This window comes from Pollachius pollachius (assembly GCF_949987615.1).
Source record: "Pollachius pollachius genome assembly, chromosome: 16".
Lineage (NCBI taxonomy): Eukaryota > Metazoa > Chordata > Actinopteri > Gadiformes > Gadidae > Pollachius > Pollachius pollachius.
The window spans coordinates 3,814,161-3,838,180 of record NC_136949.1 but is presented as its reverse complement, the minus strand read 5'-3'; the positions used below and the strand labels follow the sequence as shown (position 1 = coordinate 3,838,180).

Genomic DNA, 24,020 nt, shown 5'->3' with positions numbered 1-24,020 from the left:
ACTCTCTCTCTCTATGCCCCTCTCTCTCTCTCTCTCTCTTATCTGTCTCTCTCTCACTCTCTCTCTCTTCTCTCCATCATCTTTTAGAGACCACCCCCCCCCCCCCCCCGAGTGTCATCCAAACACACTTAAAATAGAAGCCAGGGCTCAGTAACCAACCCACTCGTACAGCGACCGAGCATGGAATGCACCCCGGCTCCATTGCCTGCCTCCTTCAACCCACTTTCCTGTCGCTCTTCACTCCCCCCCCCCCCCGTCCATAAAAGCCCATCAAATGGTTTTTTTAAGCCAAAGCAGGCTGAACTGAACCGAGTGAAGGGGCTATCATCTCCCCCTGCCTCCCGCCTCCTCCCCCCTCCCTGAAGGGAGACCAAAGTGAGATTTCCTTAAAAAAATAAATAAAAAAAAACCAAAAACATTTCAGATATACTCTGGATGTTTTGCTCCATAAGCCCCCCCGGGGGGCAGCCGGGACCTTGATTCGACTCCGTCGGGTGTGACATGGGTTCGAGTCCCAAATCCCTCGCCGGTAATCTGCAGAGACGAGCGACGGCGGGCCTGTCCTCGCAACTCTGTGACGGCTGGGCGTGTGTGTGTGTGTGTGTGTGTGTGTGTGTGTGTGTGTGTGTGCGTGTGTGTGTCTGTGTGTGTGTGTGTGTGTGTCTGTGTGTGTATGTGTGTGTGTGTGTGAGCGTGTGCATGTGTGTTTGTGTGTGTGGGAGTCTATGTGTGTGTCTCTGTGCGTGTGTCCATGTGTGTCTTTGTGCGTGTGTGTGTCTGCACGTGTGTTTATGTTTGCACGTGCGTGTGTGTGTGTGTGTTATTGTGTTTGTCTGTGTGTGGGAAAATAAAATGTAAATAAGTCTTAGCTGGACTGTGTTTGCTCTCATCCTGCGTAGGCTTATAGTCACCATTCTCATCATCATCATCATCATCATCATCATCATCATCATCATCAAAAACACGAGTCTCGTCAAAGTGTTTTTTTGTTTCCATTTTAGTTCTGTTATTCCTTTGTTGTATTCAAGAGACGACAAAATAAACTAACAAATTCAGCCATCAATCGAGCAAACTCTGATTGTAATATATAACAGCCCTCCCATCTTTCCCTCTCTCTCTCCCATCTCTCCCCCCCTCCCTCCCTATATATGAGTCCTTTGTATATTACAGCCCTCCCATCTCTCTCCCCTCCCTCCCATCTCTCCCACTACCTCTTATCTCTCCCTCTCCTTAACTCCTCTCTCCAGTAACCTGCTGTGTTTCTAATACCAAACATGTTCCTATCAGCCATCACATCATCACGCCTCGTTCTCTTGTGCTTCCCCTCGACCGTCCATCCCCACCCTTCCCTCGCCCTCTTTGAGCTGTCATGGGGTGTGACACTCTGATAGCACGTAATGACCTCCTGAGCCCGACCACTTCAGACCCTGGGTGATGTAGTCCACCGGTCGCGGTACAAATGGCCGCCACTGTATGCATTGATGACAGAGCTGTGAACCTCTGCTTTTCTCTAGCTCCTTCTCTCACTCTCTCTCTCTCTGTCTCCCTCCTTCTCCCTCTCTCTCTCTCTCTGTCCCTGTCTCTCTTCTTCTCTCTCCCCTCTCCCTCTCTCTCTCGCTCTCTCTTTTCCTCTCTGTCTCTCTCTTTCTCCCTCCCTCTCCCTCCCCCCATCGTTCTATCTCTCTCACTCTCTTACTCTCTATTTCGCTCTTCTGCCATATTTCCTCTCACATTTTCTTTCTCTTTCATTTTTCTTACCCAACTCCTTTTTTAATACGTTTTGATTTAATATTGATCCTTATCCTTACATTTCTTGCTCTGTTATTTCTTATCACTCTGTACTTTCTACACTTTCTATTCTCAGGGTACTGTTGTTTTCACCCTTACTTTACTCTCTCGCTGTCTCTCTCTCGCTGTCTCTCTCCCCTCTCTCTCTCACTGTCTCTCTCTCTCTCCCTCGCTCTCTATCACTCTCTCTGTGTCTCTATCACTATCACTCTCTCTGTCCTCTATCACTATCACTTTCTGTGTGTGTGTCTCTCTCTCTCTCTCTCTCTCTCTCTCTCTCTCCTCTCTCTCTCCTCCTCTCTCATCTCTCTCTCTCTCTCTCTCTCTCTCTCTCTCTCTCTCTCTCTCTCTCTCTCTCCCTCTTCATCTCTCTCTCTCTCTCTCTCTCTCTCTCTCTCTCTCTCTCTCCCTCTTCATCTCTCTCTCTCTCTCTCTCTCTCTCTCTCTCTCTCTCTCTCCTCTCTCTCTCTCTCTCTCTCTCTCCCTCTTCATCTCTCTCTCTCTCTCTCTCTCTCTCTCTCTCTCTCCCTCTCTCCATCTTGCTGCTTGTAATCCCCAGTGTGCTGGACAGGAGTTGATAGATTTTGCCCCTCAGCCAACCAGTCAGGTTATCTTCCCTCCCAGTCGCTATGTCCCATCATAGAGTCAGGAGCTATTCCCCTCAGATCCAACAATGTCTGAGCTCCTCTAACCGCACCTCTCTCTCTCTGCCTCCCTCCCTCCCTCTCTCCCTCCCTCCCTCCCTCCCTCCCCCTCTCGCTCTATGTTGGTCTCTCGTTCGCATCCCAGTCGGCGTATAGAGGATCTCCGGTTAGTATGATGTGTATTTATTATTATGCTGATGTGTATGTTATGTTATGTTATGTTATGTTAAATTATATGTACTGTATGTTATTGTGATTCTAGTATTATGACGGCCGTAATTAAGATTAGGAAAGAGATTAACTGTTCTTTATGTAGTCATGTCCAAAAGTACAGCATAGTAATAGTCTCGCAAATCAGATCTCAGAATAACAATCTAAAATGTTAAATAACCAAATCAAGAGATCGAGAGACAAGCTCAATTCTTGGGCAACAGGAATTTTCAATTTATTTTGCTTGTTTATGTTTCAATCAATCAACTCGCTGGAGGCAGGGATCTGTAAGCATGTGATTGACAGACACAAGCTGGGCCAGCACTAGTAAACTGTAAAAAGTGTCCCCTTCTGAACGCTTCATCCACTCTGCAAATTAGTTTTTCTTTGGTAGTAATCTAGGCACAAAACAGGAAACTAGGTGTTGCATATATCATGTAGTATTATGTATATTGTAGTAACTGAAAGTATTGCTTATTGTTCAGTATATAGTATAGGATATTTTGGTTTAGCATTGTAATAAGTGTTATTCAATTGCATGGGATATAATAGAAAATATCTGCAGCGAGGAGTCAAGGATTAGGTTGAAATGGTGGATATTGAATCATCAGATTAAGTGGAAGTGGTTTCCATATAATCCTAAAGTATGAGATTACAACAATGTTTAAACAGACCTTGGGTTGGAAGGGACATGCTCTCACGATTTGGGTTCTAAAGGGACATGTTGTCATGATTTGGGTTCAGAAGGGAAATGTTCTCATGATTGAGTTCAGAAGGGAGATATTGGTAATGATGTGGGTTCAGAATGGAGATGTTCTCATGATTTGGGTTCAGAAGGGAGATGTTGTCATGATTCAGGTTCTGAAGAGAGACGTTCTCCTGATTTGGGTTCTGTGGGAGATGTCGTCATGTTTTGGGTTTAGGAGATGTTATCCTGATTTGGGTTCTAAAGGGAGAGGTTCTCACGCCTCGTTTCCTGTTCCAGATAAAGCTGGTGAACATCAACTCCACAGACATTGTGGACGGGCGGCCCTCCATCGTCCTGGGGCTTGTCTGGACCATCATTCTCTACTTCCAGGTACCTGATTCTGCCAGACACGGAGATGGATAGACCCTTGGCTGCATGGGAGCATAGTGCACATATATACGGATCACTAAATAAATAAACCAGGGCATGAATAAAGCATACAACGGGGATACTGTACAGAATAACATTACATTGTATTGTACCTGTCTTCTTGTCTCCCTCTCTCCCTTCCTCTACCTCCCTCTCGCTCTCTCCGCACTCTCTATTATCCTCCATCCCTCTCCCCTCTCTCCTCTCATCTCTCTTCCCCTCTCTCCCTCCCTCTCTCCATACTACTCCCTCTCCCTTATCTCATCCCTTTCTCCTCTCTCCTCTGTCCACTCCCCTCCTCTCCCACTTTATCTCTCTCTCTCATGCACCCGCTCACTCTCCTTCTCCCTCCCCCTTCCTCTACCAATCCCCATCTACCTCCCACGGCCTCCATCCATCTCCCCTCTCCCTCTCCTCTCTTCCTCTCTCCCTCCCCTCCCCTCTCCCTCCCTCTCCCTCTCCTCCCTCCCCTCCCCTCTCCCTTACCTCCCTCCCCTCCCTCTCCCTCTCCTCCCCTCTCCCTCCCCTCTCCTTGCCCCTCTCCCTCTCCTCTCTCTATCCCTCCCCTCCCCTCTCCCTCCCTCTCCCTCTCCTCCCCTCTCCCTCCCCTCTCCTTGCCCCTCTCCCTCTCCTCTCGCTATCCCTCCCCTCCCCTCTCCCTCACCTCCATCTCCCTCTCCTCCCTCTCCCTCTCCCTCCCCTCTCCCCCCCTCTCCTTCCCCCTCCCCTCCCTCTCCCTCTCTTTCCCTCTCCCTCCCCTCCCCTCTCCTCCCCTCTCCCTCTCCCTCTCCTCCCTCCCTCTCCCTCTCCCTCCCCTCCCCTCTCCCTCACCTCCCTCTCCCTCCCCTCTCCTCTCCCTCTCCCTCCCTCTCCCTCCCCTCTCCTCTCCCTCTCTCTATCCCTCTCCCTCACCTCCCTCTTCCTCTTCCTCTCTCCTCCTTCTCCCTCAAATCCCTCTTCCTCTTCCTCTCTCCTCCCTCTCCCTCACCCTCCCCTCTCCCAATCTCCTCCCTCTCCCTCTTCCTCTCCCTCACCCTCTTCCTCACCCTCACCCTCTCCCTCTCTCCACCCTCCCCTCTCCTCCCCCACCCCAGATAGAGGAGCTGACCTCCAGTCTCCCGGCCCTGTCCGGTAGCTCCTCCTCCATGGACAGCTCCAACAGCAGCACCGACACCACCAGCCCGCCCGTCAAGAGGAAGCTCCTCCCCCCGGTACAGGGCGGGGCCAGGAAGGCGCTGCTCCGATGGGTTCAGCACACAGCCACCAAGTACGTGGGAGCCAGAGGGGCCGAGGCTGCTAGTTAGCGTTAGCTTAGCATGTTGCTAGACAGAATACTTTAATTGTCATTCAGGTAGACACATAGACACAGTGCACGTTGAACGGAATTTCGTTGCATCGTCCCTTCAAGTAGCAGCAAGACTATCAACATAATGATCAGGCGATTAGCAAAAGTGCTTAGTGTGTATATAAAGTGCTTCATGTGCATATGGTTAAAAAGAGATCTACAAACACATGTATATATAGATTCAATTTAAAGTGGCAATGTATAATAAAACAGAGGTTCTAGCAACGGTTTATAGCTTAACGTCAGTGCCACTCAATCTTAAAAATATAACGCAGAGCATAAATGCCTAACTCACCACAGCCAGCGACCCACAGTGTTATTATTTGAATGTATATTCTGACCGAGACAAGGTAGGATGCTGGGACATTACAATGGTAAAAAGTCAACGTAACTATTCATGTTCAAAGGTCAAAGGTGACTCCAAGGTCGATGACATATTCTGACTGTTCAAAGGTCAAAGGTGACACCAATGTCAATGCTTATTTTACTTTGCTACAAGAAGGGAAACACGGTGAAATGTGAAGCATTTAAGTCATCCGCTGAAGGAGAAATCACCATTTAGCAAATTTCATATAGAATCGAGATATGTGGAATTCTATAAATCTATCTAAACGCGTTCCTTTCAAGCATCAATACTCTCTTCTCGATGCGGAACAGGGCTAACCTCGGCCATGGCCTTCCACTGTGTCCGATCTGTCGCTGGATGTTTGTCCTCTGCAGGCACCTGGGCATCGAGGTGAAGGACTTCGGGCCCAGCTGGCGGTCGGGGATGGCGTTCTTCGCGGTGATCCACGCCCTGCGGCCCAGCCTGGTAGACCTGGACCGCATACAGAGGCGGCCCCACCGGGACAACCTGAGGGAAGCCTTCTCATTGGCCGAGACCAAGCTGGGCATTCCACAGCTACTGGACCCCGAAGGTAAAACAGTATGCGTTGAGTAAGTGTAAATGTTGTATTTACGTACTCCGGCTGTGGTTCTCAGTTCTGATTCTGACGGCCTTTTGCAGACGTGGACGTGGACAAACCGGACGAGAAGTCCATCATGACCTACGTGGCTCAGTTCCTGAAGCACCACCCCGACCGCATGCAGAGCGAGTCCGACTCGCAGACCGAGGAGGAGGTAACCTGACTCCTCCTGTCCTCTGTCCTCCTCCTCCTCTCCTCCTCCCTCTCATTCCCTCTTACTTCTTCTTCCTGCAGGCTCTCTGTCGGCTTGTTGGTAACTAACTCATCCTCATGAACCCAGGCCGGTGACCCCGTCCTTTAGGTGGTCATCGGTCTAACGCAAGGCCAAGGCCTGGATCAAATAGGACTTTTTGGCCATTTGTTTTATTTAATCATAAGATTCTTTCGCCCACAAAGAATAATTAAAGTCTATATCAATTTAAGTATTTTACCTAAATCACTGTGATTTGGCGAAGTCCCTTCCATTTATTTCTGTCCAATCGATCTAAAATCCAAAGCAGAAATCACTGTTTAGTCGCTCTGCATAAAAGCGCCTGCTATGTAAAATATTAAATAGTGAATGATAATCTTCTGTTTGACCCAGGTCTCGTACTGTCGTCTCGTTTACATTCTCTGCGGTACACACTTCTGTGCATATTTGCATTCATTCCCTTCATTCTCTCTTTCGCTCTCTCTCGCTCTCTCTCTCTCTCCCCCCCTCTCTCTCTTTCTCTCTCTCTCTCTCTGTCTCTCTCTCTCTCTCGCTCTCTCTCTCTATCTCCCTCTCTCCCCCCCCTCTCTCTCTCTATCTCCCCCTCTCTCTCCCTCTCTCCCCCCCCTCTCCCTCTCTCTCTCCCTCTCTCCCCCCCTCTCCCTCTCTCTCTCCCTCTCTCCCCCCCCCCTCTCTCTCTATCTCCCCCTCTCTCTCCCTCTCTCCCCCCCTCTCCCTCTCTCTCTCCCTCTCTCCCCCCCTCTCACTCTCTCTCTCCCTCTCTCCCCCCCCCCTCTCTCTCTATCTCCCCCTCTCTCTCCCTCTCTCCCCCCTCTCCCTCTCTCTCTCTCTCTCTCTCCCCCCCTCTCTCTCTTTCTCTCTCTCTTCCTCTCTCTCTCCCTCTCTCCCCCCCCTCTCTCTCTCTATCTCCCCCTCTCTCTCCCTCTCTCCCCCCCCCTCTCCCCCTCTTTCTCCCTCTCTCCCCCCCCTCTCTCTGTGCCTCAGTGTTGTGACCTCCTTGCTGTGGTTGTCTTGCCTGCCTCTGTCCTACAGCGTCCCCTCACCCCCCGCACTATAGAAGACATGCTGGAGGTAGGTCGTCGTGGGTTACGCACCCAGAGGGCGAGTTTGACCAACAAACCCGCCCCCCCCCGACACCCGCATGCCCCGCCCCCACCGACACACACACCACCCGTTTTGTTAGTTTATCCGAAGTCCCTATTCCACTACGCCTCACGCTATGCGGCACTCGCAATCCGTCGTCGAGGGACCCACGTGGACCCACGACATGTGACCCACGTGGTCACATGTCGTTGTTCGGAGTGACACCTTGTCATATCTGCTGCTTATCTTCCCCGGGGCGGGGGGGGGAATGGTTCTGGTAGAGGCTGTCTGAGAGACAATAACACAAGAGGTCCGGTGTAATAGGATGTGATCGTATTACCATTTATTAGCATTGCCGCGCTAGGCTAGCGCCCAGGCTGCCGAAGCTATTACCATGACAATGGTCACCCCCGGCGATGGACGCTCCCGTGTACAGTGGGACAGACGCCCGGTATATTCCTGTTTCCCAGGAATAACAGACTCAGATATCATGTCACCGGGCTGGACACAAATTGTTGTTCGTCTTGTTTTTGTGTGTCAGGCTGTGCCGTCCCTTTTGATTAAAACCAAAATACGGGGATTGTTCTGCTTGTGTTGTGTTTTTTTGTTTGACTTGAGTTGAGATTTTGTTGAGCAGTGGAACAATGAACCCCCTGACGTTGTCTGTCAAAAAACGTTGAGTGAAAAAACTTGAATATACGGGCAGAGCGCCCGTATACTCACGCTTCTCCACAGGCGTTTTTTGTGTCCCGTTTTCTGTGTGAGAGCTGAAGTCAGAAGGTCGGTTGTTTATTGACTTTCCGCCGCAGAACACCGGATGCTTTGGATCTCAGCTCAGGGAATAATCCGGTCGCGTTTCAATACTCTCCCCCTGAATTAAGGACGGAGTCTGACACCAGACGGGCCTGAATGAGGGCAAGAGGGAAACCGCTGAAACCAACAGCTCTTAAAATTGAATCAGATATCCGACCGGTGGGACGGAATTATCCCCAGTCATTTAAAACTCCTCAGAAATATGAGCTGGGGGTCTTCAACACTCAAACGCGTCTTCCTAAGATGGGTTCTGAGCTGTTGGGCGCTGAGAGGCTTAGTCCCAGCAGCCCGCACAGAGTAATAACCGCGTAAAGTCACCTAGCCCTGTCTCTCCATTCCCCGACCGACCTCCACTCCCTCCGAAACAAAATGATCTGTCTGAATCAATCCCTCAAACCCATCTGCTCTGCTCTCTCCTTTGTTCCTCCTCTACACACACGCACACACACACACGCACATGCACAAACGCACATGCACGCAAATGCACATGGGACGCACACATGCACGCACACACACACACACGTGCACGCACGCAAACATGCACACACATGCACCCACTCAAACACGCATACATGTGCAAACGCATACGCACACACACACACACACACACACACACACATTCTTTCTCACCAGAGAGAGCGTCGCAAGGGTCTGCGGGAGCTGAAGAAGTGGCTGGACCAGCTGGACCGGGACGTCACCCAGGCCAGAGACACAGAGACCGACCTCACACAGCAGTACCAGGTGACAGGGGCTGGTCTGTGGATCTTAATGTGTGTGTGTGTGTGTGTGTGTGTGTGTGTGTGTGTGTGTGTGTGTGTGTGTGTGTGTGTGTGTGTGTGTGTGTTTGATTGTGCGTGGGTGTGTGTGTTTTGTGTATCAATTCCAAATCAGCTTGAGTCAATCATTTTGGCAGATTGACAAAAACGGACATATCTGCACACTGGCACACACAGACACATAGTCACACACACACACACACACAGACACACACACACACACACACACACACACACACAGACACACACTGACTCAACACATGCATGACGCCCCCGACGATGTCATTATCAGACTGATCAGCAGCCTTCCCACCGTGGGGACGGGAAGGGGGCGGGTGCTGGCCGTAGGCTCGACCAATCAGGGCCCTCACCCCACCCAGCCTCAGGATCCGTCCCACATTGAGCTGCGTGGGGGGTCTATCCCCCGCCCCCCCCCCCCCCGCCATATTAGAGCTGTTATGGCGGAGAATGAAAGGCCACCGAGGGACGGCCGATTCAGAGGCAATTAGCGTCTCCTCCTCTGAATGTGTGAGCGGGGGGTGGGATAACGTTGATTCAGGGCAGCAGTCTTGGCTCCGGCACAATGGAAAACGCTTGGCTGAAACGGCATTGTTTTATAGGAATATATATGTCGGTACAATTTTATTAACGATATGAAGGCTTGATGATAATCGTAATGATCAAAGTATGAAACATATGTGATATTTAATATACAAACAATAAGGATGATAGTGATGATCATGATCATCATCACAACGTCACATTGTCGTCATCAATATGGAGGATGAGGATGATGATCATCCTCCTTCTCCTCCTCCTTCTCCTCCTCCTCCTCCTCCCCATCCTCCTCCTCCTCCTCCTCCTCCTCCCCATTCTCCTTCTTCTTCTTCTTCTTCTTCTTCTTCCTCTTCTCCTCTTCCTCCTCCTTCTCCTCCATATTGAATACCGTCCTCATGACATTGTGATGATGATGATGATCATGACATTGTGATAATGGTGAAGATGATCCTCCACCTCCATTATGAATACCATCACCGTGACCCTCCCCTCCCTGTCTCCTCGGTTGCCGGGCAGTCCTTCAAGCGTCTGCGCGTCCAGCTGGAGATGAGGAGCCGGCAGGTGGAGGCGGCGCTGCAGTCCAGCCAGAAGGACGGCATGCTGACCGTGGACCAGGCGCTGGTCAAACAGGCCTGGGGGCGGGTCTCCAACAGGGTAACGCACGCCCCCCTCCCCCCCAGAGAGACGACCAGAGATACATATGAGGGAATATTCTCTCGTGGGGTTGGATAGTCATTGTAATAAAAGTTGGGATATGAATTATTAAAATGTGTTTTTGTTGTTAAAATGATCAAGTGAATGGACATCTTCATCGCAGGCAGCTGTCACAGTGTTTTGTTAGAAAGAATGAAAGTCAAAGGTTTTCGTTTTGTTCTCTTTGGCGACCCCTGTGGCGATAAGCGGTAATTCTTCTCACACAGTGTCGCCAACGACGCCCAGTTCCAGCGCCATAGGCTCAGTCACCATCGTATTCCCTCATCCAGCGATAGAGACCCAACAGACATTTATTCACATGAAATTCTTAGAGAACGCCACTTAAAGCAAAAAAATAATAAAAAAAGATGAAAACAATCATCTAATCTAAAATATGATCTAATCTAAAATAAAAATATCATAAAAAAGAGCAATGTGTTTCACACGATTCTCCCCCCTTCTCGCTGACCTCTGACCTCTGATCGGTGACCTCTGACCTCTGGCCTTGCACACAGCTCCTGGACTGGCACCTCCAGCTGGACCGGTCCCTACCGGCCCCCCTGGGCCAGGTGGGGGTCTGGCTCCACCGGGCGGAGGAGGCCCTGCGGCAGGACATCCCCCCGGCCCACCAGGCCCACGAGCAGACGGCCGGCACCGTCCACCGAGCCCTAGAGCAACACAAGGTCAGCCCCGTCAACCCCCCATGAGAACAAGGTCGGCCCTGAGAGTCGGGACAGGACAGGGCTGATTCACTTGCTGACTTGCACCGCGTTCACATTGTACATGTCCGTCGACGGATGACGGAGGGTCGTGTCTGACGTATGGGTTATGCGATCCGATTGGCCGACGGATCCGTCGCTGCCTGAAAAGTTGAACATTTCTCAAGTTTCTGATGCAGGCAACGAAGCCGACAGAACAAATTGACCCACAATTGATTTCGAGAGCGCCCCACGCAAAGTCAGTGAGATCAGTCGACGGCCGTGTACAGTGGGAACGCGGTGTTGATGATGTATTTATGAATGAGTTCATGCATTTGTTTATTGATTCATGTGTTTATTGTTCGTATAACTGCCCTGCGCTCGGTCCACCTGAAACTTGGTGACGGTCAACTGCAGTGACTCTAATGACGAGGGTGTATGCCCTGTTTCTCGGTGTAACTCGCTGCAAACTCGCTTGGTGTCAACGACTGAATGTCTTTGTCACGCGCAGACGTAAACACAACCTTTTAACCGTACATTCTCACTCTAAATACGAGAACAGTGGGAAACACTCGAGTGATGCAAAGGACAAAACATGCAGTACACAGTATCAGTGTTCCTCTGAGCTCCATGGTCTGACCGTGGCCGTGTCTGCCGTCTGTCTCAGGAGGTGCTGAGGAGCCTGGAGATCCACCAACAGTCCTTCCAGAAGATTCACCAGGACAGGTGTGTTGAAGGGGTGCCTGTGCCCCCAGAGCAGCTCCAAGACCTAGCCGAAAGGTAGACCACCCCAAGCCTCAGTCCCTCTACCTCTCTCTCTCTCTCTCCCTCTCTCTGTCACCCTCTCCCTCTTCCTCTTCCCTGTCCCTCTCCCTCTCCCTCTCCCTCTCTCTCCCTCTCCCTCTCTCTCCCTCTCCCTCTCTGCCTCTCCCTCTCCCTCTTTCCCACTTTCTCCCAGTTCCTCTCCGTCTCTCTCTCTCCCTCTCCCACTACCTCTCCCTCCCCCTCTTCCTTTTCCCTTGTGAACTTTGCACAGAACTTTGAGCCGAAATGACTTCCTAAAGTGCCGCGGCAAATCACAAAGAGGCTTTGATCCGATTCTGCGTTATTATATTAAAACAATATAATAAACGTATATAAAAAGCTGCATGTCCCATATGTGAATATTTTCATTTTTTTTCTCGCTTTAGGATTAACTTTGTGTCGACGTCGTCCAACGTCCACCTGGCTAAGATGGAGTTTGTGGAGAACCAGCACCAGATCCAGGCCTTCCTCATCCTGGCCGAGTCCAAGCTCAAGTCCTGGATCATCAAGTACGGCCACCGGGAGTCCGTGGAGAAGATGCTCCTCAACTACGTGGTGAGTAGGGTGTGAGTAGTGTGTGAGTAGTGAATACGTATCGCACTTGTCACCTGGTAAAAGGGGTCCTGGAATGCTTGGCTATTGTCTCATATATGAAAGTACGGCTCAGTGCCGTTGCCGCCAAAAAGGCAGAACATTGACGCCATTTTTCCGATCGGACCAATTGAGACTGCAAATCTGGGACCAATGACATCAATTGTCCAGTGCTCTCCGATTAAACAATAGCATGAGCATGACGGTTCACGTTGAATTGGGTCCATTGTGTATTTATGTCTTCAGTTTTGTCCGCCCTTTGTTGGTCCATATTATCGGTTTCCCCTGTGAGATTGTTTGATAACGTGCCCTTTAGGACGTTAGTTGGTTCTTTTTTGGGGTTTAGTTTTAGTATTCTACGTGGTGAGTGCCGCCGTGTTCTTCATGTGCGGTGAATCCCACCGACTCACTACGTTTCCCTTCTGGGAATCATCGTTTTATCTGTGATTAAATTACGGAAACGTTACATCAGAACTGCTGTTGTATAACATCGCATAACATAGGCTATTATCGCCTGCACTGTGTCTTCTAAAGAAACTAATAATCCCCGGTTCTCCCAGAGAGTTTATCTTCAGATATCCCAGATTGGATTCAGACCAGATCAAACGGGTCCCAGTGGAAGGCGTGCGGATGTGTAACCAAACTAATCGGGTTTCCTCCTTCCTCCTCAGACGTTTGTGGGGAAGGAGAAGCAGCATCTCTTCGAGAGCTACGAGGCATTGTTCCAGTCGCTGAAACGTTCCGCCGAACAGTACGTCGGCGTCGATGCCTCAGGTGAGCGCTCACGGTCGATCAAGAAGAGCGGTTCATGAGGGTCGGGGTTCCCCCCCCCTTGATATCCAATGGTTTTCCTTCACACATTCTTCAAAGAGTTGAGTAGGGGGGTAGGCCTAGCTCAGGAGGTAGAGGGTGTTTGCTTCTAACCGGGAGGTTGCTAGTTCGATCCCCCGCTTCTCCTAGCTGAGTGCCGAGGTGTTGCTGAACAAGACACTGCTGCTGACGAGCTGGCTGTCGCTTTGCGTGGTCCGCCGTCGGTGTTTGAATGTATGTGTGAACGGTTGCAAGACGCTTTGGATAAAAGCGTCTGCTTAGCACCCTAAATGTAATTGTCAGTATTTTTCCCCTAATGCTAAAAAAGAAATTAAAAGCCCTCTCCGACACACTTTTAAAACCACACCACGTTGCCCCTCTTTCTGTACCGTCTCCCTCGCTCCCCTCAGACGGTAGCTTTCCCCCTGTCAACCAAGCAGCCAATCAGACTCTCTCCTGCCGTGCCCGGGCCACGCCCACTCTGTCTGACTGGTGGGTGGTGGCGGCGGGCGGCGGCGGGGCGGCGGCGGCGGCGGCGAAGTCTCGGGGCTAGAGCTAAATGAGGTTCCTCCACTCGCAGCGCTCCGCGGGGAATTCGACCCCGTTCGCTAGCTAGCGGCTGCTCCACTTCTGCTGCCTCTCCGGGTGCGAGCGGGGGTGTGTGTGTGTGTGTGGGGGGGGGGGGGGGGGGGGGGCGTCGGTTTCATTAAGTTCCAGCCTGCTGTCACCACGGGGAACACAGGCGGGAGGGAGGAGTGAGACGCGAGGGGTGGCGCTGGAACGTGACATCTTTGAGGCTTGATTGGTGGACCCCAAAATATCAAAATAAACACAGTCGCTGTGAACTCTGCTGGAAGCCCCCCCGAAACCGCGCTGCGATTGGCTGGAGCTGGCAGTTCAATTTAGGGATAATTCCGAAGAGTTGCTTTTACGGTTATTGCATGTGTGCGTGTTATATCGTGTGTGTGTGAGAGAGAGAGGGCTGACAGTGATAGTAATGGTATCATAGAGAGGGCTTTGCAATTTTCCTCCATTTAGATGGATTGCAATATTGATGCACATTTAAATCCACTTTTATCGTGGAGACTCCTTGCGGGAGCGCGTTGCCAGACCACATTTAATATGCCGTTTCAGGGTTGTCCCTTCATATGTATTCTCCTCCTCCTTCTCCCCCTCCTCCTTCTCCTCATCTTCTTCCTCCTCATCCTCCTTCTCCTCCTCATCCTTTTCGTCCTCCTCCTCCTTTTCCTCCACCTCCTCCTCCTCCTCCCACTTCTCTCCCTCCTCCTCCTTCTCACCCCCCTCCTCCCCTTCTCCTCATCCTCTTACTCCTTATCCTTCTCCTCCTCCTCCTGCTCCTTCTCCTCCTCCTTCTCTTCATCCTTCCCCTCCACCTCCTCCCCCTTCTCTCCCTCCTCCTTCTCACCCTCCTCCTCCTCCTTCTCTTCCTCAACCTCCTCCCCCTCCTCTTCTCCTTCTCCTCCTCCTCCTCCTCAACCTCCTCAACCTCATCCTCCTTCTCCTCCCCCTCCTCCTCAACCTCATCCTCCTTCTCCTCCTCCTCCTCCTGCTCCTTCTCCTCCTCCTTCTCTTCATCCTTCCCCTCCACCTCCTCCTCCTCCTCCTCCTCCTAAACCTCCTTCCCTTCCTCCCCCTTCTTCACCCCCTCCCCCTCCTCCTCCTCCTCCTCCTTCTCCTCCCCCTCCTCCTCAATCTCATCCTCCTTCTCCTCCTCCTCCTCCTCCTCCCCCTCCTTCCCCCCCCAGTGGAGGAGGGGGAGTGCGGCGTGCGGAGGTTCCTGCGGGAGGTGGTGGGCCAATGGAGGAGTCTCTCCGTGGAGGTGAGGAGCGTGAGGAGCATGCTGGAGGAGGTGCTCTCCAACTGGGAGCGCTACGGCTCCACGGTGGCCTCTCTCCAGGCCTGGCTGGAGGACGCCGAGGCCGCCCTCAGCCAGCCGGAGAACACCAAGCGGGTAAGGGTCCGTGGTTCCACTCCCTGCTTCTGCCTGTTTGTTTAGGTGTAGTTACTGTGTCCGCCACCAGGGGGCCTCAGGCTGTACCCCTTCATTATAATCAACCTTCATCCCCTGTGTTACCGAGTTAAAGGACTGTCACCTAGTTAAAAAAGGGGTCCCGCCATGATGGGCTATTTCTTCATGAATGAAAGGGCTGCTCAGTTCCATTGCCGCTAAAAAGGCAGAACATTGACGCCATTCTTCCGAACCGGATCAGTTGACACGGAAAATTCGGGACCGATGACATCAGTGGTCCAGTAGGCTCCTATTGGACAACAGCAGGAGAATGTTCCCATTGAATTGTGTCAACTTGTGTATTTGTATGTCTTCAGTTTTGTCCGCCCTTTGTAAGTCGAAGTCCTAAGTTAGTTAGTTTGTTTTTTGGGTATAGTTTTAGTATTCAGTTAGTATTTTTTTCAACATTATTTTGGATTTAAGATGGCCTGTCTTTTTTTTACTTCAAGCCTTCAAGTCTGTTCTCGGAACTCTGAACTCTGAACTATTACCGCCAGCAGACTGAAACCCTGTAGTGATCCTTGTTCAGTTCAATCGAAGAAACACAGAACGATTACCTCCCCCTAGGAGGTTATTATCGCCCCATCTGTGTGTCTGTGTTCACAGCTCAAAATGTTGAGCACATATTTACACAGAATTTGGTGGTTAGGATGGTTTTGGGACAAGTATATAGTGATGACAATGTCCTGCCAATCTGTTACAAGGGGGCATGGCATTCGGCATGACATCATAAAAAGCTGCATAACTTCCCATATATCCCCATGAAACAGCCTCATAATTAACTTGGAAGATTTGCCAAGGGTTGTGGATGATTGTTGGGCGACCGCCTCCCGGCCACGCCCACTTCCTGTTCTTCTCAGAACCTCTGAAGGGCGGCCTTCTGGGTTGTCATCGGAATTCAGCTCGGACAAGCCAATTGGCTCCCGCCGAGCCCCGCCCACTTCCATCAGGCTGATTGCTTGGCAGAGGCGTGGGCTCTGCTGAGTGCGTTTCCTGGTTGTTTGTTCAGTCCCCCGGATGGAGATTAACTCCTCAGATTGACGTGTTTGGGTATGGGGTTGAGGGGTTTCATTGAGACAGAGTGCTAGCAGGGCCCCATTTTGAAGTATTTACTGGGGCATCCTCCAAGCAGAAGCAATTATCAAATGATACCCCCTTTGAGTATTAAATGATCCCCTTGACTTACCACATGTCACCGAGGATCTCTTAGGATGCTGGATTACCATGGCTACCTCATCTCTCAGCGCCACGCCGCCAATAACCAGCTCCCTGGGGATTCTACCGCTAATTACCCCCCCCCAACCCACACACACACACACACGCTCACTCTCTCCGTTAAACCTCTCTCTTGCTGTCTCTCTCTCTCTCCCTTTCTCTCTCCCTGTCTCCCTCTCTCTTGCACACATTCTGCCCATATCCCCCCTCCCCTCCATCACTCCCTTAACCCCTCTTAACCACTCTCTCTCGCTCTCTCCCTCCCTCGACCCCCCTCACTCTCTTTTCCTCCCTCTTCCTCATCCCGCTCTGCCTCACTCTTCTCTTTCCTTCCTCCCATCTCCCCTCTCTCCCTCTATGCTTCCCCCCTCTTGCCATCCTCCCTCTCTCTCCCTCTCTGCCTCCCTCTCTCTCTCCCCCCTCTCTGCCTCCCGCCCTCTCTGCCTCCCCTCTCTCTCCCCCCTTTCTTTTACCCTCCCTCTCTTCTCCTCCCTCTCTGCCTCCCCCCTCTCCTCCCTCTCTGCCTCCCTCCTATCCCCCCTCTCTGTCTCTCCCCCCCCCCCCCCCCTCCAGGAGTTCTTCAGGAACCTGCAGCTCATGATGGAGCAGCACGCGGCCATGAACGATGCGGGGAACTTCCTGATCGAGACGTGTGACGAGAGCGTCTCCCTGGGCCTCAAGCAGCAGCTGCTGCTGCTCAACGGCCGCTGGCGCGACCTCTTCCTCCACGTCAAGCATGTGAGGAACATCACTACCAACATGACGATATCATGCAGTGGCATGGCCAAAATTAATTAATTAATACATCTTCGTTATGTCCGTGTTTTTTATCTATGTTTGTGATACTTACCTTCCTGAATGCTATTTAGACATTCAAATCTTCTTTGGTTTCAGGGTAGCGTTTTGTGTGTGCGGTGTTTCACTCTAATTAGTATCGTATTTTACCCCCTTGGAAAGGTAGACATTAAAAGCTCAAATGGCTCGCCACAGCCTGAGGAGCCGTGTGAATAGAATCAGCCGATTCTTTTTCACTCTTTATTCTAAAACCCGATACCTGACTCCGATCCGAATGTGAACGCTAATAAAGTGTTCAACTCTTCACGGAACCATACAATGTCAGATGTTGGCGGCTAATCAGACGGCTGAGATTCATGAACAAACGTGCAGCTTTTCGCCCGTACTCGGGGGTACTGAGCGTGTCCCCCTGCGTCCTGCTGCAGTACGCCCACGCCGAGGAGCTGGAGGCCTGGAGGAGGGACCACCTGAAGGCCATGTCCTCCCTCAGGGAGCTGCTGGACTCGGCCGAGGCCAGGCTCAATGCCCCGGTGCCGCTGGCCTTCAGCCCCGTCAGGAGTTTCCTGCAGGACGTGGAGGTGGGGAACACAAGCCCCTAGAAACGCACGCACATGCACGCACACACACACACACACGCATGCACACGCATGCATGCACAGACATACACACAGATGCACACAGACATACAAGCATGCATGCGCACACACGCTCACACGCATAAAAACACGCGCACACGCATGCACACACAAGCACACACGCATGCATGCACAAACATGAGCACATGCATGCACACACACACATACCTCAGTCTGTCACACACATCCCGTTGATCTCAGTCTGGATCATCTTATATTAAAAACTATATATATATATATATATTACAAGTAGATTAGAATACAATAGATAGAATAGGCATGATTAAATATTCATGTTTTCATTTCCATGTTCATGTATATGTATGATTGATTTACATGATTGCTTTGTACAAAATGACCTCGTTGTCATGTCACGTGGTGTATCATAAAAGGCCATGTCACGGTGCGTCACGTTTTTGACATGTCACGGCGTGAACTCTGGAACGGATGTGAAATGAGAGAAAAGCGAAGCGCCTTGTCTGAATCCCGCCCGCCTCTCCCCCGTCAGAACGCCAAGCAGAAGGTCGTCTCCATGGAGACCCAGTACAAGCTGGCCTCGCGCAGCGCCCAGCTCCTGGCTAAGGACACGCCGCCGGACGAGGGCGCCCGGGTGACGGCTGCCATGGCAACGGCCAAAGGTCAACTGAGTAAGGTGGGTGGACGGCCTCGAGGCACGGAGGCAGCAGACGGCCCCAAAGACAGATGGCAGAAACACGACCGGTGGACTTCGGGTGACCCTTGATTCATCTGGAGCCACCAAACTAGTGTTACCTCTTTGCGTCAGGGAAAGATGACCTCTTTAAAAATCAACTCTAAATGTAGGTCCAAGTTGCTATTCTGGAATAGATTTCCATGTCTATAAAGATTACTTCATTCAACTTTGGTATAATATCCTACCTGATTGTAACACACACAAAGATTTTATATGTAGGTCCAAGTTGCCATTTGGGAATAGATTTCCATATCTGTAAAGATCCCTTCATTCAATTTCGGTACAATTCCTACCCGTTTTATAGTCACACCCAATAATACTTTGTAAACCAATGGGAATGATCTAGCAAGATGTCCCAATTGTAAACTAGATTACTGAACATAAATACTTTGTATACACCTACTATACATCATCCTTTAATCATCTTTGTTAACTATAATCATCATCATTGTGATGTGTAAAACAGGGCTTTAGATCACCATTTGATTGATCCGCATTGGATCCGTTTTCATTGAGGACCTTCCTGTCCCCTGTCCCAGATCCGTGAGCGATGCCCCCCCCTGGTGAGAGAGTGCCACGGTCTGCTGCCCCTGCTGGAGGAGATAGAGAAGCACACGGCGGCCTTCTACCTGAGCCTGGAGCGGGCCGGCCTCCTCACCGCCACGGCTCGGGCCCCGGACGGCCTGAGCCAGAACAAACCGGTCTTGCAGGTACGCCCGGCCCGATCACCGCCGCCCGTCAAGGAACCAGTCGTGCGTGGTGCGCAAAGCGGTTTCAATTATCCAATAATGTGCAGCTAATTCAATAAAGTAAAGAGCAACCCAACACTAATTAGCGTTAATTAATGGCACCTGCCAAAGTGTGCCTGCGGCTGAGGTAAAAACTGCGTAGTTATTTGCGTTACCTTTTTATAAGCGATCCACGCGTCCTTCCTATGAGTCTTCATCTCGGCATACTTTGTATAAGGAACTTTTACTTTGCGTTGCAGGCATTACCCACAATACATTGCGAACTTGTCGACCCACAACATGGGCCAATGGCCGTCGCCCAAAAGCTTTTAGCGCACAAGCTAAACTGATTGCTGAAGGTCTCAGGGGTCAGGGTGAAGGGTTCACGATGATGAACCTCTATCTAGAACCTTCTACCAGTTTATATAAACCAGAGACAGCGGCGGTATTGTCAGGTACTGGGTGCTGGGTGCTCTGGTAGTGGGGGTGCTTGGGATGCCTACCTATATTTGCCCCTTGAGCTAGACGTAAAGTTACTACGAACCCTAACTCCAATTCAACATTTGCAAAACGGCACTCAGCACCTGAAGGTTGTTTTCCCCGTACTCCTTACTCCTCCAACATGAAGGCGTCCTTTCCCTTCCCTCAGGACCTTCTGACGGAGCAGCAGAGCTGTAAGCGCAGCCTGTCGGTCATCGAGAGGAACTTCCACGCCCTGCAGAGGGCGCTCTCCACCAGTAAGGTGCTCCACAACGTCGACCAGACGCTGCTGCAGAAGAGGACCGCCGAGATACAGGCCTCTGCACAGGTGGGCACACGCATAAAGACAAAGACTCACTCTCTCGCTCGCACACACACACACACACACACACACACACACACACACTACACTACCCACAATGCTGATTAGCATTGATCACATTACAAGAGGACCCCCCCCCCCTCACGGACCCTGAGATTGGGGCACAGGTAAGAGCCACTCAGCTCTCTCATTAAGACCTCTCCGTTAACGAACATCAGACTGTACAATTAGCCGCCTTGCCCACGGGCCCCTCCCTGTCCCGGCAGGCCCTGGTCCTGGAGGTGGGGGAGTGGCGGCGGCAGGACGCGGCCGGCGGCTGCCTCAGGAGGCGGTTCGATGAGTCCCGCCTGGAGCTGGAGCGGGCGCTGGGGGCGGCCCAGGACTGTCTGGCGGAACCCGGGGCCCCCGGGGACCCGGAGGAGGTGCTGAGGAGACACAATGTGAGCGCACGTCCGTTCAGGGGCCACAAGGGGACACCACAACACACATGTCCCTTCAGGGGCCACAGCAGAATATTCAGGAACAGGGCGAGGGTGAGTCTTGCTTGGCACTCAGGCCAGGAGAGGCCGGGGATCGAACCAGCCGCCTTCGGGTTACCAGTCGACCCGGCTCTACCTCCTGAGCCCCATGCTGCTCATATTTTCAAGGGTTCATGTTAAAAGCATGAATAGGGGAACTTATTCATGCCGCCCGGTGGCCGGGTAGAGCCCATACCTTTAAGGCCCAGTCCTGATTTCAGCGACCCGGGTTCGATTCCTGCCTGTGGTCCTTTGCCGCATGTCCTCCCCTCTCTCTCCCATACCTTCCTGTCTTCCTTAATCATTCCTTCCTTCATCATAAAGCATAAAAATAGAAAAATCAACTTTAAAAAAAGGATGAAGAGGAGTCTGTCCCTTACTAGGAACAATATCACCTGGGAAAATGTGTTAAAAACATCCTTTAGCTTTTACCAAGGTTCATCCTGATAATCGATGACAGAATTCCCGAATATTCCCGCCACTCCACGGAAAAACCGTGTTCCCACTGACCCTTTGTGACCCCCTGCAGGACTTCTTCAGCCAGCTGGACCAGCGCGTCCTGAGCGTGTTCCTGAAGGCCTGCGATGAGCTCACCGACATCCTGCCCGAGGCGGAGCAGCAGGAGCTGCAGGAGACTGTCCGGCGGCTGCACAAACACTGGAAGGTCAGGGGTCAGGGGTCAGGGGTCAGGGCGCTCCCATCCACTCTCGCTCGGGGCGCTGCGTTCTCCGCGAGACGCTCCCGGTCAATACTTCATTATCCTGAACGCGTCGCCACCTCTGGCCTCTTAGTGGAGTCCCGGCCGACTCTATCAAATCAGCGGCCGCTAGCTAAATGGATTAGCTCGATAAACGTTGCGTGTCATGTTGCGTATTCACATCGACTAACAGACTGCCGCACCGAACGATGGACAGGCGCTGTGTTAGGTCCTTCTCACATGGCCACTGTTTTAAGCTGCTTTATTATTCTTATTATGTTTTTTATGCTTACAACCGTAATGTCATGCTTCATTCATGCTACATTCATGCTACCTTCATGCTACATCCTTGCTAAGTTATTGCTAACCTCTTGCTAACGTCATGCTACCGTCATGCTACCATAATGCTAACTTAAAGCTACCTTCATGGTTCATGCTACCTAAATGCTACCCTCGTGCTAAACTCATGCTAACTTCACGCTGCCCTAAATCCATCTCCATGCTAACCTTTATGCTAACCTTGCGCTACATTCAGGCTAACCTCACACTGCCTTTAATCCATAATGCTACCTTTCCCGCTCGATCGATGCTACGCTAACGCTTGCGTCCCGCTGCCCTCCAGGACGTCCAGGGGGAGGTGCCCGGCCACCTGGTCCGTCTGAAGGTGGAGGTGGAGCAGCGGAGGGTGGCGCTGGTGCTGCAGGACTGCCGGCTGGAGCTCAGCCGGGAGATGGAGGCCCTCTCCGGGACCTGTACCAGCGAGCGGGTGATCAAGGAGCACAGGGTGAGGACGGCGACCTTCTTTAAAGGGGACGTATTATACCACCAGGTGTGAGGGTGATTAGCCCTTACAAGCCGTTTTGAAAAATCGATGTCTTCTGACATCACGAGTGGGCGTGTCCACCTTGATGTCTGCTGGGTAGATCAGTCTACCAGCCTTCCCAGTGGACTGTAGCAAACGTTGCTCATCTATCCAGCACAGATCTAGGTGGACACGCACACCTGTGATGTCAGAAGACGCAGATTTTGACTTCACAACGGCTTGTAAGGGCTAACCACACTCACACCTGGTGGTATAATATGTCCCCTTTAGGATTTATTTTAGCATTGTTATGCTAGATAGAGTGAGATAGAGAGGAAGACATGCAGCCAAGGACCACGGGCAGGAATCGAACCCGGGTCGCTGTGGACCGGGGTTGAGCCTCAATGGTACACGCTGTACCCGGGCGCCCCAGGATGGCGACCTTCTTATACAAAGGAGGTTCGCCGGGTTAGCGGTGATGAACGCCATCAAGGGGTTCACCAGAGAGCAGTCGAGTCAGCCGCAGGGCTGCGGGAACAAAGATGAAATATAATAAGACATCACTGGACCGAATCCGTCTGAACCGATCCCCCCCCCTGCTGCTTCCCAAAAGGCGTACTTCGCTGAGCGCAAGCCGCTGGCGTCCTGCGAGAAGCGGCTCAGGGTCATGGAGGAGCTCTGCCAGCAGGTTCCCGATAACGACCCCGCCCACCGGGCGCTGGGCGCGGCCGCCGGGGACCTGGCCGCCGTGACGGACGAGATCGAGAAGAGCCGCCTCAAACTGCTGCAGCATCCCGACAAGTGGAGGGAGTGGAACGACCGGTGAGACCCAGGACTGGTCTTGTTTTCGTTTCGTTTTGCTTTTTCCGATCTGTTGGGATTCGCTATGGAAGGGTTTGTGTTGTCCTGATTCTCGCCTTGTTGGACCTTGTCGTCGCTGTCGTCGTAGGTTCTGCGAGCTCTCTGATTGGCTGTCGTCTCAGAGGAGACAGGTCCGGTTGCTGAGGGAGACGGCCGGGGACGGCTCGCCCACGCGGCAGGAGCAGGTGGACGCCGCGCTCCAGGTGAGAGCCCCCTCTCCCCTTACCTGTTGTAACCGACTCAGTGCCTAAGAAGGTGTGTGGAGAAGCTGGACCATGAACGCAGTTCCTCACATCAGACCAATGGAGAACGCAAACCCAGGAACGATGCCGCAAACGGTCCAACGTCTCGAAGGATCGTCTTTGAACAGAAACAGAGTTGACTTAGCTCCTCTCTTGTGTCATCAAACAGTGAGAGTGACGGTTCCCCTTTAACCATAACCTTGACCCTGATCCCCCCCTTCCTGTGTGTTCATATCCTGCCCGCCCGTCGCCCCCCCCCCCCCCCCCCCCCCCAGGCCCTGCAGGAGGCGGTGGACGAGCGCGAGGAGACCCTGTGCTGGCTGAAGCGCCGCCTGGCCGCGCTCTCCGAGGTCAGCCTCGAGCTGGAGGTCCAGAGGGAGAGGGCTGCCCTGGCCAAGCTCTCCACCGACCTGAGGGCCCTGCTCTCCTCCCTCTGCCAGGTGAGGGCCCCCGACCTCCACCCCAGCCCTTATGTTTGTGATATAACATAAGGAGGACTTGATAGTAGCACAGTGACACAAGGACGCAGGTCGAGACGTTGATATGGGCGGCACGGGGGGCCCATATCAACTCTGGGCTGCGAGTGTCGAGGTGTTCCAGAGCGAGACACCTCGCCCTGACTGCTCCGGTGAGCTGGCTGTCGCCTCGCATGGTTGACACCGCCGTCGGGGTGTGAATGTGTGCATGAATGGATGAATGTTAAGGCGGTCCGGCGGACTGCTTAGAAAAGCGCTGTAGAAATGTAGTCCATTTACCATTTACTTTGACATCCTCTTTAACTCTGATGTACTAGCACCAGAATGATGTTACACCTTACACTTGATGATGTTACAAGGCACACGCAGGTGACGTAGAGCGCCCCCTAAGGCATGGGAATG

General features: G+C 52.0%; 1 protein-coding gene across 1 annotated transcript in view; it reads left to right on the top strand.

The window, feature by feature from the left end:
• The window catches only part of syne1a (spectrin repeat containing, nuclear envelope 1a), a gene marked incomplete at its 5' end in the record, with an annotated part of 172,465 nt that overhangs the window by 2,105 nt on the left and 146,340 nt on the right, over positions 1–24,020 (top strand). The window contains 25 exon segments of the mRNA XM_079754209.1: positions 453–529; positions 2,578–2,598; positions 3,628–3,720; positions 4,854–5,026; positions 5,825–6,021; positions 6,111–6,223; positions 7,313–7,351; positions 8,810–8,917; positions 10,027–10,164; positions 10,719–10,886; positions 11,569–11,681; positions 12,092–12,260; positions 12,968–13,070; positions 14,873–15,078; positions 16,924–17,088; positions 17,571–17,723; positions 18,289–18,432; positions 19,032–19,202; positions 19,870–20,028; positions 20,289–20,462; positions 21,070–21,204; positions 21,860–22,021; positions 22,653–22,861; positions 22,989–23,103; positions 23,418–23,582. Coding sequence (XP_079610335.1) covers positions 453–529; positions 2,578–2,598; positions 3,628–3,720; positions 4,854–5,026; positions 5,825–6,021; positions 6,111–6,223; positions 7,313–7,351; positions 8,810–8,917; positions 10,027–10,164; positions 10,719–10,886; positions 11,569–11,681; positions 12,092–12,260; positions 12,968–13,070; positions 14,873–15,078; positions 16,924–17,088; positions 17,571–17,723; positions 18,289–18,432; positions 19,032–19,202; positions 19,870–20,028; positions 20,289–20,462; positions 21,070–21,204; positions 21,860–22,021; positions 22,653–22,861; positions 22,989–23,103; positions 23,418–23,582 — 3,470 coding nt within the window.